This window comes from Festucalex cinctus, chromosome 10, assembly GCF_051991245.1.
Source record: "Festucalex cinctus isolate MCC-2025b chromosome 10, RoL_Fcin_1.0, whole genome shotgun sequence".
Taxonomy (NCBI): Eukaryota; Metazoa; Chordata; class Actinopteri; order Syngnathiformes; family Syngnathidae; genus Festucalex; species Festucalex cinctus.
Window position 1 is genome coordinate 17,030,783 of NC_135420.1, and position 18,068 is coordinate 17,048,850.

General features: G+C 31.7%; 1 protein-coding gene across 1 annotated transcript in view; it reads right to left on the minus strand.

The window, feature by feature from the left end:
• The window catches only part of cers1 (ceramide synthase 1), a 47,302-nt gene that overhangs the window by 10,785 nt on the left and 18,449 nt on the right, over positions 1-18,068 (minus strand). Inside the window, exons 2-6 of the mRNA XM_077534011.1 lie at positions 15,072-15,231; positions 11,476-11,656; positions 11,242-11,403; positions 9,478-9,613; positions 9,111-9,304 (exon numbers count right to left, since the gene is read on the minus strand). Coding sequence (XP_077390137.1) covers positions 9,111-9,304; positions 9,478-9,613; positions 11,242-11,403; positions 11,476-11,656; positions 15,072-15,231 — 833 coding nt within the window. The remainder of the gene's footprint in view (positions 1-9,110; positions 9,305-9,477; positions 9,614-11,241; positions 11,404-11,475; positions 11,657-15,071; positions 15,232-18,068) is intronic.

Here is an 18,068-nt window from a genome sequence, read left to right on the forward strand (position 1 = left end):
AAAAATGCCTTACTATACATGGTCTTTTTTTGTAAAAAAAAAAAAAAAAAAAAAAAAAAATGTCTTACTATTCATGGTCGTTGAAAAAAATGCCTTACTATACATGGTCTTTTTTGTAAAACAAAACAAAAAACAAAAAACAAAAAAAAACAATGCATTACTCTGCATGGTCGTTTAAATAATGCCTTACTATACATGGTCTTTTTTTGTAAAAAAAAAAAAAAAAAAAAAAAGTCTTACTATACATGGTCTTTTTTATGAAAAAAAAAATGTCTTACTATTGATGGTCATTAAAAAAAATGCCTTACTATACATGGTCTTTTTATTTTTAAAACAAAAAACAAAATACAATGCATTACTATGCATGGTCGTTTAAAAAATGCCTTACTATACATGGTCTTTTTTTGTAAAAATAAATAAATAAATAAATAAATAAATAAATAAAAAAAGTCTTACTATTCATGGTCATTAAAAAAATGCCTTACTATACATGATCTTTTTTTGTAAAAAAAAAAAAAAAAAAAAAAAAATTTCTTACTATTCATGGTCATTAAAAAATGCCTTACTATACATGGTCTTTTTTTGTAAAAAAAACAAAAAAAAAAACAAAAACAAAAACGTCTTACTATTCATGGTCATTAAAAAAAAAATGCCTTACTATACATGGTCTTTTTATTTTTAAAACAAAAAACAAAATACAATTCATTACTATTCATGGTCATTAAAAAAAAATGCCTTACTATACATGGTCTTTTTTTGTAAAAAAAAAAAAAAAAAAAAAAAAATGTCTTACTATTCATGGTCGTTGAAAAAAATGCCTTACTATACATGGTCTTTTTTGTAAAACAAAACAAAAAACAAAAAACAAAAAAAACAATGCATTACTCTGCATGGTCGTTTAAATAATGCCTTACTATACATGGTCTTTTTGTAAAAAAAAAAAAAAAAAAAAAAAAAAAAAAAGTCTTACTATACATGGTCTTTTTTATGAAAAAAAAAATGTCTTACTATTGATGGTCATTAAAAAAAATGCCTTACTATACATGGTCTTTTTATTTTTAAAACAAAAAACAAAATACAATGCATTACTATGCATGGTTGTTTAAAAACAAATGCCTTACTATACATGGTCTTTTTTTGTAAAAAAAATAAAATAAAATGTCTTACTTACATGGTCTTTTTATTTTTAAAACAAAAACAAAATACAATGCATTACTATTCATGGTCGTTTAAAAAATGACTGACTATACATGGTCTTTTTTGTAAAAAAAAACAAAAAAAAAAAAAAAACATCTTACTATTCATGGTCATTAAAAAAAATGCCTTACTATACATGATCTTTTTTTGTAAAAAAAAAAAAAAAAAAAATGTCTTACTATTCATGGTCATTAAAAAAAATGCCTTACTATACATGGTCTTTTTTTGTAAAAAAAAAAAAAAAAAAAAAAAAATGTCTTACTATTCATGGTCGTTGAAAAAAATGCCTTACTATACATGGTCTTTTTTGTAAAACAAAACAAAAAACAAAAAACAAAAAAAAACAATGCATTACTCTGCATGGTCGTTTAAATAATGCCTTACTATACATGGTCTTTTTTTGTAAAAAAAAAAAAAAAAAAAAAGTCTTACTATACATGGTCTTTTTTATGAAAAAAAAAATGTCTTACTATTGATGGTCATTAAAAAAAATGCCTTACTATACATGGTCTTTTTATTTTTAAAACAAAAAACAAAATACAATGCATTACTATGCATGGTCGTTTAAAAAATGCCTTACTATACATGGTCTTTTTTGTTAAAAAAAAAAAAAAAAAAGAAAAGAAAAGAAAAATGTCTTACTATTCATGGTCATTAAAAAAATGCCTTACTATACATGGTCTTTTTTTGTAAAAAAAATAAAATAAAATGTCTTACTTACATGGTCTTTTTATTTTTAAAACAAAAACAAAATACAATGCATTACTATTCATGGTCGTTTAAAAAATGACTGACTATACATGGTCTTTTTTGTAAAAAAAAAACAAACAAAAAAAAAAAACATCTTACTATTCATGGTCATTAAAAAAAATGCCTTACTATACATGATCTTTTTTTGTAAAAAAAAAAAAAAAAAAAAAAAAAAATGTCTTACTATTCATGGTCGTTGAAAAAAATGCCTTACTATACATGGTCTTTTTTGTAAAACAAAACAAAAAACAAAAAACAAAAAAAAACAATGCATTACTCTGCATGGTCGTTTAAATAATGCCTTACTATACATGGTCTTTTTTTGTAAAAAAAAAAAAAAAAAAAAAAGTCTTACTATACATGGTCTTTTTTATGAAAAAAAAAATGTCTTACTATTGATGGTCATTAAAAAAAATGCCTTACTATACATGGTCTTTTTATTTTTAAAACAAAAAACAAAATACAATGCATTACTATGCATGGTCGTTTAAAAAATGCCTTACTATACATGGTCTTTTTTTTGTAAAAATAAATAAATAAATAAATAAATAAATAAATAAAAAAAGTCTTACTATTCATGGTCATTAAAAAAATGCCTTACTATACATGATCTTTTTTTGTAAAAAAAAAAAAAAAAAAAAAAAAAAAAATTCTTACTATTCATGGTCATTAAAAAATGCCTTACTATACATGGTCTTTTTTTGTAAAAAAAACAAAAAAAAAAACAAAAACAAAAACGTCTTACTATTCATGGTCATTAAAAAAAAAATGCCTTACTATACATGGTCTTTTTATTTTTAAAACAAAAAACAAAATACAATTCATTACTATTCATGGTCATTAAAAAAAAATGCCTTACTATACATGGTCTTTTTTTGTAAAAAAAAAAAAAAAAAAAAAAAAATGTCTTACTATTCATGGTCGTTGAAAAAAATGCCTTACTATACATGGTCTTTTTTGTAAAACAAAACAAAAAACAAAAAACAAAAAAAACAATGCATTACTCTGCATGGTCGTTTAAATAATGCCTTACTATACATGGTCTTTTTGTAAAAAAAAAAAAAAAAAAAAAAAAAAAAAAGTCTTACTATACATGGTCTTTTTTATGAAAAAAAAAATGTCTTACTATTGATGGTCATTAAAAAAAATGCCTTACTATACATGGTCTTTTTATTTTTAAAACAAAAAACAAAATACAATGCATTACTATGCATGGTTGTTTAAAAACAAATGCCTTACTATACATGGTCTTTTTATTTTTAAAACAAAAAACAAAATACAATGCATTACTATGCATGGTCGTTTAAAAAATGCCTTACTATACATGGTCTTTTTTTGTAAAAATAAATAAATAAATAAATAAATAAATAAATAAATAAAGTCTTACTATTCATGGTCATTAAAAAAATGCCTTACTATACATGATCTTTTTTAAAAAAAAAAAAAAAAAAATGTCTTACTATTCATGGTCATTAAAAAAAATGCCTTACTATACATGGTCTTTTTTTGTAAAAAAAAAAAAAAAAAAGTCTTACTATTCATGGTCATTAAAAAAAAAATGCCTTACTATACATGGTCTTTTTATTTTTAAAACAAAAAACAAAATACAATTCATTACTATTCATGGTCGTTTAAAAAATGCCTTACTATACATGGTCTTTTTTTGTAAAAAAACAAAAAACAAAAAACAAAACTGTCTTACTATTCATGGTCATTAAAAAAAATGCCTTACTATACATGGTCTTTTTTTGTAAAAAAAAAAAAAAAAAAAAAAAAAAAAAGTCTTACTATTCATGGTCGTTGAAAAAAATGCCTTACTATACATGGTCTTTTTTGTAAAACAAAAAAAAAAACAAAAAACAAAAAAAAAACAATGCCTTACTATACATGGTCTTTAAAAAAAAAAAAAAAAAAAAAAATCTTACTATTCATGGTCATTAAAAAAATGCCTTACTATACATGGTCTTTTTATTTTTAAAACAAAAAACTAAATACAATGCATTACTATTCATGGTCGTTTAAAAAATGACTGACTATACATGGTCTTTTTTGTAAAAAAAAACAAAAACCAAAAAAAAACACATCTTACTATTCATGGTCATTAAAAAAAATGCCTTACTATATATGATCTTTTTTTGTAAAAAAAAAAAAATGTCTTACTATTCATGGTCATTAAAAAAAAAATGCCTTACTATACATGGTCTTTTTTTGTAAAAAAAAAAAAAAAAAAAAAAAAAAAGTCTTACTATTCATGGTCGTTGAAAAAAATGCCTTACTATACATGGTCTTTTTTGTAAAACAAAACAAAAAACAAAAAACAAAAAAAACAATGCATTACTCTGCATGGTCGTTTAAATAATGCCTTACTATACATGGTCTTTTTGTAAAAAAAAAAAAAAAAAAAAAGTCTTACTATACATGGTCTTTTTTATGAAAAAAAAATGTCTTACTATTGATGGTCATTAAAAAAAATGCCTTACTATACATGGTCTTTTTATTTTTAAAACAAAAAACAAAATACAATGCATTACTATGCATGGTCGTTTAAAAAATGCCTTACTATACATGGTCTTTTTTTGTAAAAATAAATAAATAAATAAATAAATAAATAAATAAATAAATAAATAAAAAAAGTCTTACTATTCATGGTCATTAAAAAAATGCCTTACTATACATGATCTTTTTTTGTAAAAAAAAAAATAATAATAAAAAATAAAAAATTTCTTACTATTCATGGTCATTAAAAAATGCCTTACTATACATGGTCTTTTTTTGTAAAAAAAAACAAAAAAAAAACAAAAACAAAAACGTCTTACTATTCATGGTCATTAAAAAAAAAATGCCTTACTATACATGGTCTTTTTATTTTTAAAACAAAAAACAAAATACAATTCATTACTATTCATGGTCGTTTAAAAAATGCCTTACTATACATGGTCTTTTTTTGTAAAAAAAAAAAAAAAAAAAAAAAAAAGTCTTACTATTCATGGTCGTTGAAAAAAATGCCTTACTATACATGGTCTTTTTTGTAAAACAAAAAAAAAAAACAAAAAACAAAAAAAAAACAATGCCTTACTATACATGGTCTTTAAAAAAAAAAAAAAAATCTTACTATTCATGGTCATTAAAAAAATGCCTTACTATACATGGTCTTTTTATTTTTAAAACAAAAAACTAAATACAATGCATTACTATTACTATGCATGGTCGTTTAAAAAATGCCTTACTATACATGGTCTTTTTTGTAAAAAAAAAAAAAAAAAAAAATCTTACTATTCATGGTCATTAAAAAAAATGCCTTACTATACATGGTCTTTTTTTGAAAAACAAAAGCAAAACAAAAAACCAATGCATTACTATGCATGGCCGTTTAAAAAAAATGCCTTACTATACATGTTTTTTTTTGTTAAAAAAAATGTCTTACTATTCATGGTCATTAAAAAAATGCCTTACTATACATGGTCTTTTTATTTTTAAAATACAATGCATTACTATGCATGGTCGTTTAAATAATGCCTTACTATACATGGTCTTTTTATTTTTAAAACAAAAAACAAAATACAATGCATTACTATGCATGGTTGTTTAAAAACAAATGCCTTACTATACATGGTCTTTTTTTGTAAAAAAAAAATTAATAATAAATAAATAAATAAATAAATAAATAAATAAATAAATAAAAAAGTCTTACTATTCATGGTCATTAAAAAAATGCCTTACTATACATGGTCTTTTTTTGTAAAAAAAACAAAAAACAAAACAAAAACAAAAACGTCTTACTATTCATGGTCATTAAAAAAAAATGCCTTACTATACATGGTCTTTTTATTTTTAAAACAAAAACAAAATACAATGCATTACTATTCATGGTCGTTTAAAAAATGACTGACTATACATGGTCTTTTTAAAAAAAAAATAAAACAACAAACAAAAACAAACAAACAATGCATGGCCATTATGCATGTTCGTTTAAAAAATGCCTTGGTCTTTTTTTGTAAAAAAAAATAAAAAAATAATAATGATAATAATAATTAAAAAAAAAAAAAAATTCTTACTATTCATGGTCATTAAAAAATGCCTTACTATACATGGTCTTTTTTTGTTAAAAAAAACAAAAAAAAAACAAAAACAAAAACGTCTTACTATTCATGGTCATTAAAAAAAAAAGCCTTACTATACATGGTCTTTTTATTTTTAAAACAAAAACAAAATACAATGCATTACTATTCATGGTCGTTTAAAAAATGACTGACTATACATGGTCTTTTTTAAAAAAAAATAAAACAACAAACAAAAACAAACAAACAATGCATGGCCATTATGCATGTTCGTTTAAAAAATGCCTTGGTCTTTTTTTGTAAAAAAAAATAAAATAAAAATAATAATAATAATAAAAAAAAATAAATAAAAAATTCTTACTATTCATGGTCATTAAAAAATGCCTTACTATACATGGTCTTTTTATTTTTAAAACAAAAAACAAAATACAATGCACTACTATTCGTGGTTGTTTTAAACTACTCAAACAAACATCACCATTGTATAGCAGTAACAGCTCCCAATGGTTTTCTTTTGAGTACAAAGGTCCACGGTAGAAGATAATATGGAGTCAAAGTATGATGATGGATCCGTGACATGGACTTGAATTCGAGTCAACTTGGCGTTTTCTTGTTTACGCTCGCCAAGTTATCATGTGCAGATTGCTCGACACAACACACATGCATCTTTATGATGCCATAATTGATCATTAGTGAAGAGTTTCACAGTTTATCAGTCACAGGTCTCAAACTCCAGTCCTCGAGGGCCACAGTCCAGCATGTTTTAGAGGTTTCTCTCCTCAAACCCACCTGATTCATCTGTAAGCTCTGCAGGAACCTGATAATGATCATCATTATATGATTCTGCTGTGTTTGACGAGAGAAACCTCTAAAATATGCAGGACTGCGCCCCTAGAGGACTGGAGTTTGAGACTTGTGGATCTTGATTTTAGTGGAAGCTACGGTGGCCCTGAAGTGGAAAACACAATAGCAAATAACACAATAGTAAATTAAAAACAAAAGCTAAGCTAAACATAAAATAAAATAAACACAACATATCAAAAACTTGAACAAAACAGTAAATGAAAATCCAAAAAATAAACTAAAAAAATGAAAATGTAAGCACAACAGCAAATAAAAAAAACCACAAAACTAAATAAACAAAACAACAAACTAAACAGCAAATACAAACAACAAAATAAATGACTCAACACAATGACATTTTGTTCATGTGATTTGTTTATTTGCTGCTGTGCTTTAGCATTTTGTTGTTTTGTTTAGTTGTATGTTTTTGTGTTATTTGATTTGCTGTTGTGTTAGCTTGTTGTTTAGTTTAGCCATTTGTTTTTGTTGTTTTTTTAATGTTAGCTTTTTGTTGTTTTGTTTCTCTACTTGTTTTTGTGTTTTTTACATTTGCTGTTGTGTTAGTTAGCTTTTTTCTTTTCTTTTTTTTATCTTTAGTTCTTTGTTTTTGTGTTTTTTTAATTGTTTTTTTGTGCCTTGTTTTGTTGAGCTCCCTGATTTTGTGTTTTTTGTTCTTTTTGTAGTTTTTCATTTGCTGTTGCATTAGCGTTTTGTTTTTGTTTTGTTTAGCTATTTGTTGTTGTTGTTTTTTTTCTTTTTTTTCTTGTTTTGTTTTTGCCATGTTGTTTTTAATTAGTTTTGCACTTCAGGGCCACCGTAGGGAACCTGGTGTGTGAGTGTGAATGTTTGTCTACATTTGCTCTGTGATCAGCTGACAACTAGTCCAGCCCAAAGTTTCTATGGATAATATTTTGTCCGTCTGAAGCAGCTACATAGCTGCTGTTTTTTTTTTTTTTTTTTTTTTGTGAGTCTTTGGCTGAATACTGAAGTGAATACTGAAGTGACCATCATTAGATACTCAATGGAGCGTATAATGAGTACATGTACATTTACGGTAGATCGATTGGCTCCACAAGATGATTAAATGGTAACACTTTCTGAGAGAATTATAAAATACACTTCCCCCACATTGACAAGTGGTTCACACGTCTGCCTCACAGCCAAGAGGTTTTGGGTTTGAATCTCACCTCAGGCCTTCCTGTGTGGAGTTTGAATAGCTTGCTTGGGTTTTCTCCAGTTACTACCGCTTCCGCCCACATTCCAAAAACATGCATGTTATTGATGACTAAATTGTCCGCAGGTGTGAATGAATGTGAGACCCAAAATGTTTGTGTTTAAATCCATCCAATTGACTTTGGAAATGAGCAAATGAAAACAGACAGATGTAAAATTGCTAAATATTTTTTTCTTTCTTTACTTTTTATTTCCTGTTCAATTTGAATTGTATTATCTATGATACGTTTAATACAATAACCCCCCCCCCAAAAAAAATGCATGCTCATTATTATTTACTTTTAATGAATGTCATTGGAATTAATTAACTAATTATTTAATAAAGTAAATCATTTGTTTATTATTATTATTATTATTATTATTATTATTATTATTATTATTATTATTATTATTATTATATAGTAACCCAATTAACTCATTCACTCCCAGCCATTTTCACTGAAGCAAACCCCTGTGCTTCCGGCTGTTTTGTTGGATTTTGACTGATTTTGCAAGGCCCACAGACTATTCTGTTCTATTGCTATCAAAACATGGAACACACCAAAAGAAAGATTAGAGTCTCTGTTTTCATTAGGAAAAAATGTGTATTTGTATCTGTTTCCGTTTTGCAGCAATTAGCATTAGAAGAGAGCTAAGTTTCGTCCATATTCACATTCCTGGTAAAAACACTGATGAAAAGAGCTTGCTGCAACATGGCCCTGGCTGATCTCTTATACTCTGCTGCCACCTGCTGGCCGCAATAACTACCATTACTTTAAGCCACCCCTTCATTTCAGAAGCTGCATCAAATCCTTCTGTATGCTCTTGCATTAAAAAACAAACAAACAAAAAAACATAAAACGTGTAAAGATGTTTTTGGGAGGGAAGGACATTGTTAAAAAAACATTTTTACACGTTTTGGGGATTGAATGAGTTAATTTAATCAACTGAAATAATAATCTCGTCAATTTGAATAGCGTTGATGTCTACAGGAAGCACGTGTTTTACCCACTCAGATGCCATAAAAATCAAGTGTCAGTATCTACTCACCCCTCATCAGACTTGTGATGTCCAGCATCATCATCGGGGTGATCGTCGCCGTGATTCATGGCCGCTGCCTGAGGCGTTTGCAGCAGACCCGCTGCTGCCTTGGCGTCCTCCTCCTCCTCCTCGCCCTCCTCGTACTCCCTGACGTCGTTCACCTCCTTCATCTTCAGCAGTTTCACGACGAAGATGACGATGAACTGGTGCGGGGGAAAGACAGAGCCAATCAAATTCTTTCCAGAATTAGCTGGTGAAAATCTTAGTAATATTTGTGATCATACCATATATTGGAAAAAAAAAAAATTATTTGGCCAGTAGTATGTGAACCACACTTATAGTGTGGGAGTATTGTATTTACAGTATGTTTCCTTACCAAGAACCAGTAGATGTTCATGAGCAACAGGGCGAGGAGCAGAGTGTTGAAGAAGAAGTAGAATGGAATGTTGGGAACTGACACGCAGGTGGCGTACAGTACTTTTAGGGGAAACCAGTACAGACGGAACCAGAACCTGAGGGACAGACGGATCATGAATTATGAACTCATTTTAACAAATCCCCCCAAAATGAAATGACTTACAGATGTTATGCTTTTGAAAAACGCCTGAGGTGCACATGTACACGCAGCTGAGTAGAAGACACTTTTTTTCTGCTAACAACCTAAGCGTCTTAGTTTTATTAAAAAACAAACAAACAAAAACAAACAAACATGAATATGTGATTTTGCGCATAGCAATCCACAAATAGGTGAGTGATTACTGCAGTACTCGACTCCAGGGTAAGATGTAATTTCATCAAATTCTTCTTTAGCACTATCACTTCTCATGGCGCTATCTTGCAATAAGTTGACAGAATGTTAACATTTTTTGTTTAGTCTCAATTGGTATCTATATATAAATAAATACAGCATAGGGAAGAAAATGCTATTTAAATAAAAATCTTAAAATCCACATTTTTTCATTACACACTTTACAATGTTGCTGTAGGCTATGTTAGCATAGCAATAATACTCTTGAACTTGTATGTGACTTTAGGGCATGATTATAAAATAATTATCAATCCACATTAGCATTGCTAGTCAGGTCGGTTTCTTGATATACTGCACTGTCAGAAAGTTAGCATAGCAAATGCTAGTATGGTTGTATGTTATGTATGTTAATATTTCTGGTTCACAATTGTATTTGACTTTAGTGTGTGGTGTAAACTGATCAGCACTTTTGATTCTAAAGAACACATTTTACTAATGTTAGCATTTGATTAATTGTCATTGAAGCATTAGTCAACTAACGCTATAACCAACTGCTAGCATGTTAGCATTTTTTTCCAATTTTCATAAGTATTTGAATACAGTTAGTAAAATCCTGTTCTATCCATTTCACCTTTTTTTTTTTTTTTTTTTTTTTTTATTCAGGTGACTAAGTTGATGTATGTTAACAGAAACTACTAGCATGTTAGCATACATGACCAAATACATAAAACAGGTTAGCGAACTTCCTGTGTGCAAGATTTTATGCTGCATTCGAGGACAGTCAAAAGTCTGACTTCTCCGAGTTCAAACCAGGAAGTATGTGCGGGAACGCCTCCTTGAACTCGGAAATTTCACTTGCGACTTTGGAGGAAAAAAAAAAAAGTACCCCGACTTCACCGACGTCACTCAATGGCGACCCCTATGGAAACACAGACCGTAAATGGTAAAAAACAATTTACTTGAGTATAAAACTAGATAGCTTTCTTCATTCATAAATATTCAACAAAACTTCACGTAACACAACGTACATGACAGTATGCCGCTATCTCCCTGCATGACATTATACGGTGAACTACTGAACTGTATGGAATACTAATGAAATAAGATAAAAACAATAAATGAAGCAAAATTGTGAGAAGATAAGTTTGCTGGAGGTCAAAATGAGCTTTGAGGGCCAAAATAAAAAAATAAATGAGCACTTATCTGCCATTTTGGCTGAATGAACGCTTTCAGGTCGGAATTGGGGAAAAAAACAACTCGGATAAATCCGACATCCGACCATCCTTGAATGCAGCATTAGTCCTGTTATGCTAAATGCAGAAGTTAGTTGCGCATAACCTGTATTCTCATTAGATGAGCCCTATCTCTTCTTCCACATTTCCATATACCTACCAGGTGATGCTGAAGCTGACCGAGCCCATGTTGGCGAGCACGTCATTCAGCAGGAAGTAGCCTCCTCCTCTGGACTTCAGGTAGACGTTGAGTTTGGTGAACTCCAACTGGATGTCATTGATGTCATGGAGGAACAACACCAGGATGCCCACGTTGTGGTATCTACAACACAAGACCTCAGGTGTGACTACACGTACACGTTTGATAGTAATAACAAAAAATAAATAAAAATACCTGAAGGCGTAGGAGAAACAGATGAGTGCCAGGGTGATGATGTGATGCACCACCATGACAGCGGAGTCTTTCCTCCACGCGTCCATGTAGACGGTGGCATAGATGGAATGACCGTAGAAGCTGCCCTGGATCAGGTAGGCGATGGCGATGTCGATAGGCACTGGCATTCCACTCTTCCAGTCTGGAGAAACAAAGAGGGGATGTAACAATTGCCACCAATTATCTGGTTTAGGGTGAGAGTTACCACAATGAGGACAAGTGAAAATAAATGGATGGATGGCGACAGACTTTGTGTGTTTTCCTCAGTTCTGCTGACAGACATTACTGTCATGTAATCTCTGTGCCCCGAGAGAGCGATTTCAATCACATCCACGTGATAAAAAGGGATTTAGGTGGACTCCCAACAAGCAGCTCTGCCCCGCGTGTGAACACTGCGGCGGCAGTTGTCACACCAGCTCAACATCTGCCAACTACAGTCGACACAAGGAGAGGTTAATACTTTCGCCGCACCTCAACCACAATGATGTCAAATCTGCTGCAAACCAGCACGTCAGAGGCTGCATCGGAAATGGCGGACGTGTATAACAGGCAGTGTTAGGCAAGTTACTTCCAAAATGACACACATTTCATATTCTTGCATTTGAAAGTAATACATTTGATTCAATAATGATTTCTACTTTGGAAAAGTTAATGCAAAATTTGCAACTATAACAGGTAGAGTTAAATTGTAAAGAGGATCTTTAACTATATAGTCTGAGGAATGGGGATAATGTTACGTAAATGCATTTGATAAATATTTGTTTCGGTCACATTTTTTTTATAAAAAATATCGGAACCAATATTTGGTCCAGTAAATAAATAATCCCAGACTGTACACCATAAATAAAATTATCATCATACAGTACTCAAATAAATTCACACATATGGGAAATGGAGTGCACCTATAAAGCACTTTTATCTACAATAACGCAATGTCTTTTTTATGTATTGAAGAAGAGATAGATTAAGTATAATTGAAAAAAAATGATCTAACAACCTTAATGGATGGATGGATGGATGGATGGATGGATGGATGGATGGATGGATGGATAGCTAGCTAGCTAGCCAGCTAGATAGATAGATAGAGAGATAGATAGATAGATATTATAATAAAGGAATAATAATAACAAAAAAAGAACTCATTCAAGAATGAAAAGTTTACCAAGAGCTAACTGAATAAATATGCGATTAACTTGTTTAATCTCACTCGCCTTCCTTAATGAAGACTTAACCAGGCGTTGCCCCCTGGTGGTTGGCTGACTACTGGTTGAAAAAGTGCTTTATCGATATAATTTTGTGGTAGCAATGCACGAACTTGATATAGCTCTTACAAATCTATCCTGACATTTGCACCCCCTCCCATGTATATATTCCCATTATTAAGGCAGAGAACATAATTTGATCATCTATCCATTTTATAGTGCCCAAACCTCACAACAATGAGGCCTACACGCTAACCACTAGTTTACCGTCCAGAACCTAATTTAATAATGTACATCCAAAATGGTGCTATTTGCACAAGAAAGCAGCACTCTCAAGAGTGGCAACAGGCCAGGCTGCTTGCTACTGTTTCACACACACAAACGTCTCCAGCTTCTTATCTTTGCAACCTGTCGGGGCAGACGGCTGGCTGGCCGCCCACAGGCCTCTTCTGCACCGGTTATGTGGCCTAGCAGGACTGCTTACGGGAAAAGGATGGAACGATGCTGTTGCCGCTGAGATACACAAGCTTTTCTATTTTTTATGCGGATCAAATACTGTCCAACCGTCTTGACTTCTCTACCTTAAGCAGTTACGTAAGAGAAGGGCTCAGTAACATCCCGATTAAATATGCATTTTCTCTGTGCAACTCGAAACTGAATTTGACTGCTCACGAGGTACACCTTCACAAGCTAATGAGATACAACACAAGCGCTCTAGAATCTGTTAAATTGTTTCAATTCAGGTTAAGATTTTACTGCAACAATGTCAATTATCGTGAAACTGGGTTTAACATACTCGGAACCGAGACAGGATTCAATGGACAGAACGTAATTTCCAGTCCACTCAAAACACCTAAAGTAGCCGTTTTAGGTCTGTTAGTCTAGAAGTGGCCGCAATTCCCCACAAGGCCAGTAAATGGCGCTGTGGTGTCACAGTAGATTAGTGCAGGCTAAAATGTGCGTCAGTGTGGCAGCCATATTGCCAGGGGCAATGTTCCCATTAATTGTAATGGAAAACATGGACATTAGCTTAGCATGGATATTAGCTTAACCATAAACCCTCAGCTCAAAGCAGCGTGTCATAGCTACCTAGTCATATCTATGGCTGTTTTTTCCCTCAGCCACTAGTTGTGTACATGTCTTTCAAACATGCTATTTTCATTACAGAACACTGTTGTTGTTTTTGTTGGTGTTTTTGGAAAGCTCTTATTATGGCATCTAATTTTAACGGAGGTGAAAAAATAAGCACTTACATTGTGGCTCATGAGCAAGACCAGATGAATGCCATTAACCTCCACCGCAAGCACAAAGTTCAAAGTTTGGATACATTTTAAAAACTTTTTAAACATATAGTTACAAAATTTTCTACTGCAGTGGACCTTTTTAGGCAATGAAGAAAAAACAACAACTTTGTACTCTACTGGGTGGTTTGTTTTGTTTTGTTTTTTGATTGATGACCCCCATCCCTCCCCTTCCCCCCTTACAAACAGCCTATTACTGACTGGTGACCAGTCTCTGACCCTTTCAACTGTGAGGCAATCGTACTAACCACTATTCCACCGTGCAGCCAACATAAAAGTTGTAACCAACTTCCATTAATAAGGTCAGCTCATGAAAAGTTATGCCATTTGAATTACACTGAAACAATAAAAAGAAAATGTCCAAATTGAACTTTTCTAATCATGTTGACATTTCAATTGTGGTTGGTTATAAACACAAAAAATGTCAATGTTCATCTGGATTGGATACAAAAATGTCAGAGAGTTATTAAATGAACAACATGTAGTTTGCACAAGTTCAGGAATGATGTGTAACTTTAAAAAAAAAAAAATGCCTGTCTTATATGTTCATCAAATCTACTGGCTTCACCTGTTATGTTCTGAAGTTGGATCCCAAAAGCGCAGACACAAATAAGATTTTAACTCTTTATTCGTATACCATCAAGAGGCGTAGTACAAACTTGAATAGACGAGAAACAATGAGAATGCATCGAAAATCACGAGACACCAAGCCCCCTTGGGCTGTGGAGATGCACAGAGGAACCGACGTAAAAATCCGACAAACACATCCTCCTAGGTTTGGCTTAAATAAACTGAATTGATCGGCTTGACTGTGGCTAGACATGTGGGTAACAGGACTGACATGGAATTATCTGATTGGCTGTTGATCAAGTAAAGAGATTAAAGATTCTTGACATCACATAGCTCCTGACATCACATAGCGTTTTTCCAGTTGAAACCAGATGATGGTTACATCAGTTCAAAACAGACACTTGACCTCATGGGCATGACCCAAACGTAACCCTGGCATGACATCACCAACATTGCAGGTGTACCAAAATGACTTGTGACTTACTGTAGAAGACAGAGGGCGGGTCTTGGAAAAAGGGGTAGGCGGTGAAAAAGAGCAGGTAGGTGCTGTAGCACCACGACATGGTGTAGAAGACCAGCTTCCACGCACTCTCCGGCATCTTGGCGGCATCTTTGGGCAGCAACCTGCACCAATGTCCCAGAGGCTGCAGAAAATAATGAGACACAACAAACAGTGAGACAGGAAAGCAACAGATTCACTAGGAATCTTCTACTACATTCGGGATGTCATTAGATTGTGGAGATGTACTGTACATAATGTCATGGCATGTGTTAGAAAAAGTCAAACACAACCTGCTCTGAGAGCAACTCACTTCCAAGTTGTTCTCATTTCAAACTCCCAGCAAACAATTTTGCTATTTTCTAAAGTTGACTTTTGAATACTAGTTTCTTTGTTTAAACCATCTAGTTGAGAACACGCTGTCAAACAAAAGTACACACACAGGAATGTGATGATAAAGTACAGAAATGCAAACTACTGGCTTCTGAAGCTGATTGTGTTGGAATGTTGTTTATATGATGAGAGATATAGTATGCGACATTTTTATGTGATCTTGCGCTATTCGCAAGGGAACGCCACCGAGCCCTGCCTTCAATAACAAAAGAAATAAATAAATACAACAACAAAACAACTACCCAAGCAAATCAAGTGCCTAAACTACTGCTGGATGATGCTAAAACACTAATATGATTTCAACTCCTCTTACAACATTACAATAAATGCAGATGATGGGATTTTCTCTTTCAGAGAATCTTATATTATTATTATTATTATTATTATTATTATTATGTTACCAAATATCACCTCACATAATACTTGCTTCTCCATGTACCACGATAATGACCAACATTGACATTACACTAACGTAGTAATGAAATAAAAAGTTTTTATTTCCAAAAAGCACATTTGATATTACTCTAATGATCCAGTGTCACATTATGCACAGTTTGAACATTAATAATGTCTTAAATATTGGGACTATTTTTTGAAAAACTGTACTGAAGTAATGATTAAATTCTAAAAAAAAAGTTCATTAAAAACTGTACCTAATAAACATGGAGTGTTTCTGGTTGTGCCATTTAAAAAAAAAAAAATTTTAATCATTGAGATTATGCTCTCGACTGTTATTGCATCCGACTGCTGAATTTGTAAATCACACTGTTTATGACCAAAATAATTTGTATTTTATTTTTATTTTTTAGATGAGAATTATAGAAAATGCTCTGTTGTTGTAAAAAAAACAATTAATACAATTTAAGTTCTAAAAAATGTCTAGATACAAGTTTAAAAACAGTTCTTAAAGACTATATGCAAATGTAATGGCTGAACTGTACTTTTAAAAATGTACTGTAAATGAAAAGTTAACCAAAAAAAAACAAAAAACTTCTGAATTCTTCACGTGTCTCACTCATAAAAGCAGAACTAGAGGAAGTGGAGGAGAGGCCTGCTGACATCCTGATGCGGCCTGATAGAAAGGTACAAGCGAGGACAGTGACCTGCTTCCCTCTTACCAACATTACGGCCTCCTCTGCACATACTGTACATTCACTTCCTCAACAACAACCACATAATGATGTGAATTCCCACTGCCAGAAATCTCACAGCCTGTGCAGATTAAGACAGACAGGTAAAAGATCAGTCAGAGTGAAATTATAACAGCATAAGAGAGCCAGGGTGTTTATAGTGTTTCAAATCCATCCCATCTTTGTAGACAGCCTCATAAATAACAGTCACACATAAACACAACACTTTGGCAATTGAAAGCAAGCGGAAAGTGAAAGATGCCTGCCTTGTCAATGCCTCAACTATCCAGTCCATCTGAGTCAGTTGTGAGCAAACGGGCAACAGGACGTGATCCGATAAGGCTCTGATGATTACACCGCAACTTGATGCAGGAAGTGTGGAAACGGCTACGTGTCAACCATGCGTCCTCTGAAGGTCACAAAGGATTCCTTTATTAACATCACATTCAATCACATTGCACTAACTACTGCTCTAATAGATATAAATCTGCAATGAATGAGGGTGCGGTGTCAATTTGAAGATTTGAAAATGCAATAAGTACATTTTGATCCAAGATTGAGCTGGAGTGATCTTCAAACAAATGCCTCACCAGTGACCTCAAATAAAAAACTTAAAGCTGCTCTCTGTAACAATTTGGCCGAAAATATCTTTATATTAGCCTTTTTATTTGTTCATTTATGACTGAAACATCTAATTAGTAGTTTAAATGGGATGTCAACCTTAAACATTTCTTGACAATAATATATGTGACTTCACCAGTCTAAACATGACATTCAGATTAATATTACATTTGTGGAATACGAGTTATGCAACAAAATCTAGCCCCATTTTATCCAGCTTAGGGTTGGCCAGGTAACAACCAATCACAGCTCAGCTTCAGAAAACAGGTGAGCTGTGGATGGTCATTGCCTGAGCCCTGAGCAACAATGATGTCATCTTCAGTCGACAGCAAGTGGCAAAATGGCCGCCCCCTGAGATGGGTAAAAAAGGCTGGATTTTGCTGCTTAGCTCATATTTCACTAACACAATATTAACCAGAATACCATATTTAGACAACTGGGGCTGCACAGAACATATTATCGTATAAAAATATATCAAAAACTGAAGTACTTAAAATTAATTAGGTGATATAGCTGAAAGTACTTAAAATGAAGTAGGTGATATTATAGCTTAAAAAAAAAATCTAAATTTCAAGAAATTAGATGATTAATATATAATTCAAGTGGAAGTTTGTCTTTTGCAAACTACTTGCCTATGTATTTAATGAACTTACATAATTTAAATTATAAGATTGACTTTTTGAAAAGAACTATTGGAATACAGGGACTTTATTCATTCATAAAATGTTGAGATAATTGTATTTACATGAAATGTAAATGTATTTATATGGCTCATGGCTGTAAATATTTTCTAAAAAGTTGTCTACAGTTGTTGTACAAGTAAAGTCGGATATGTTGT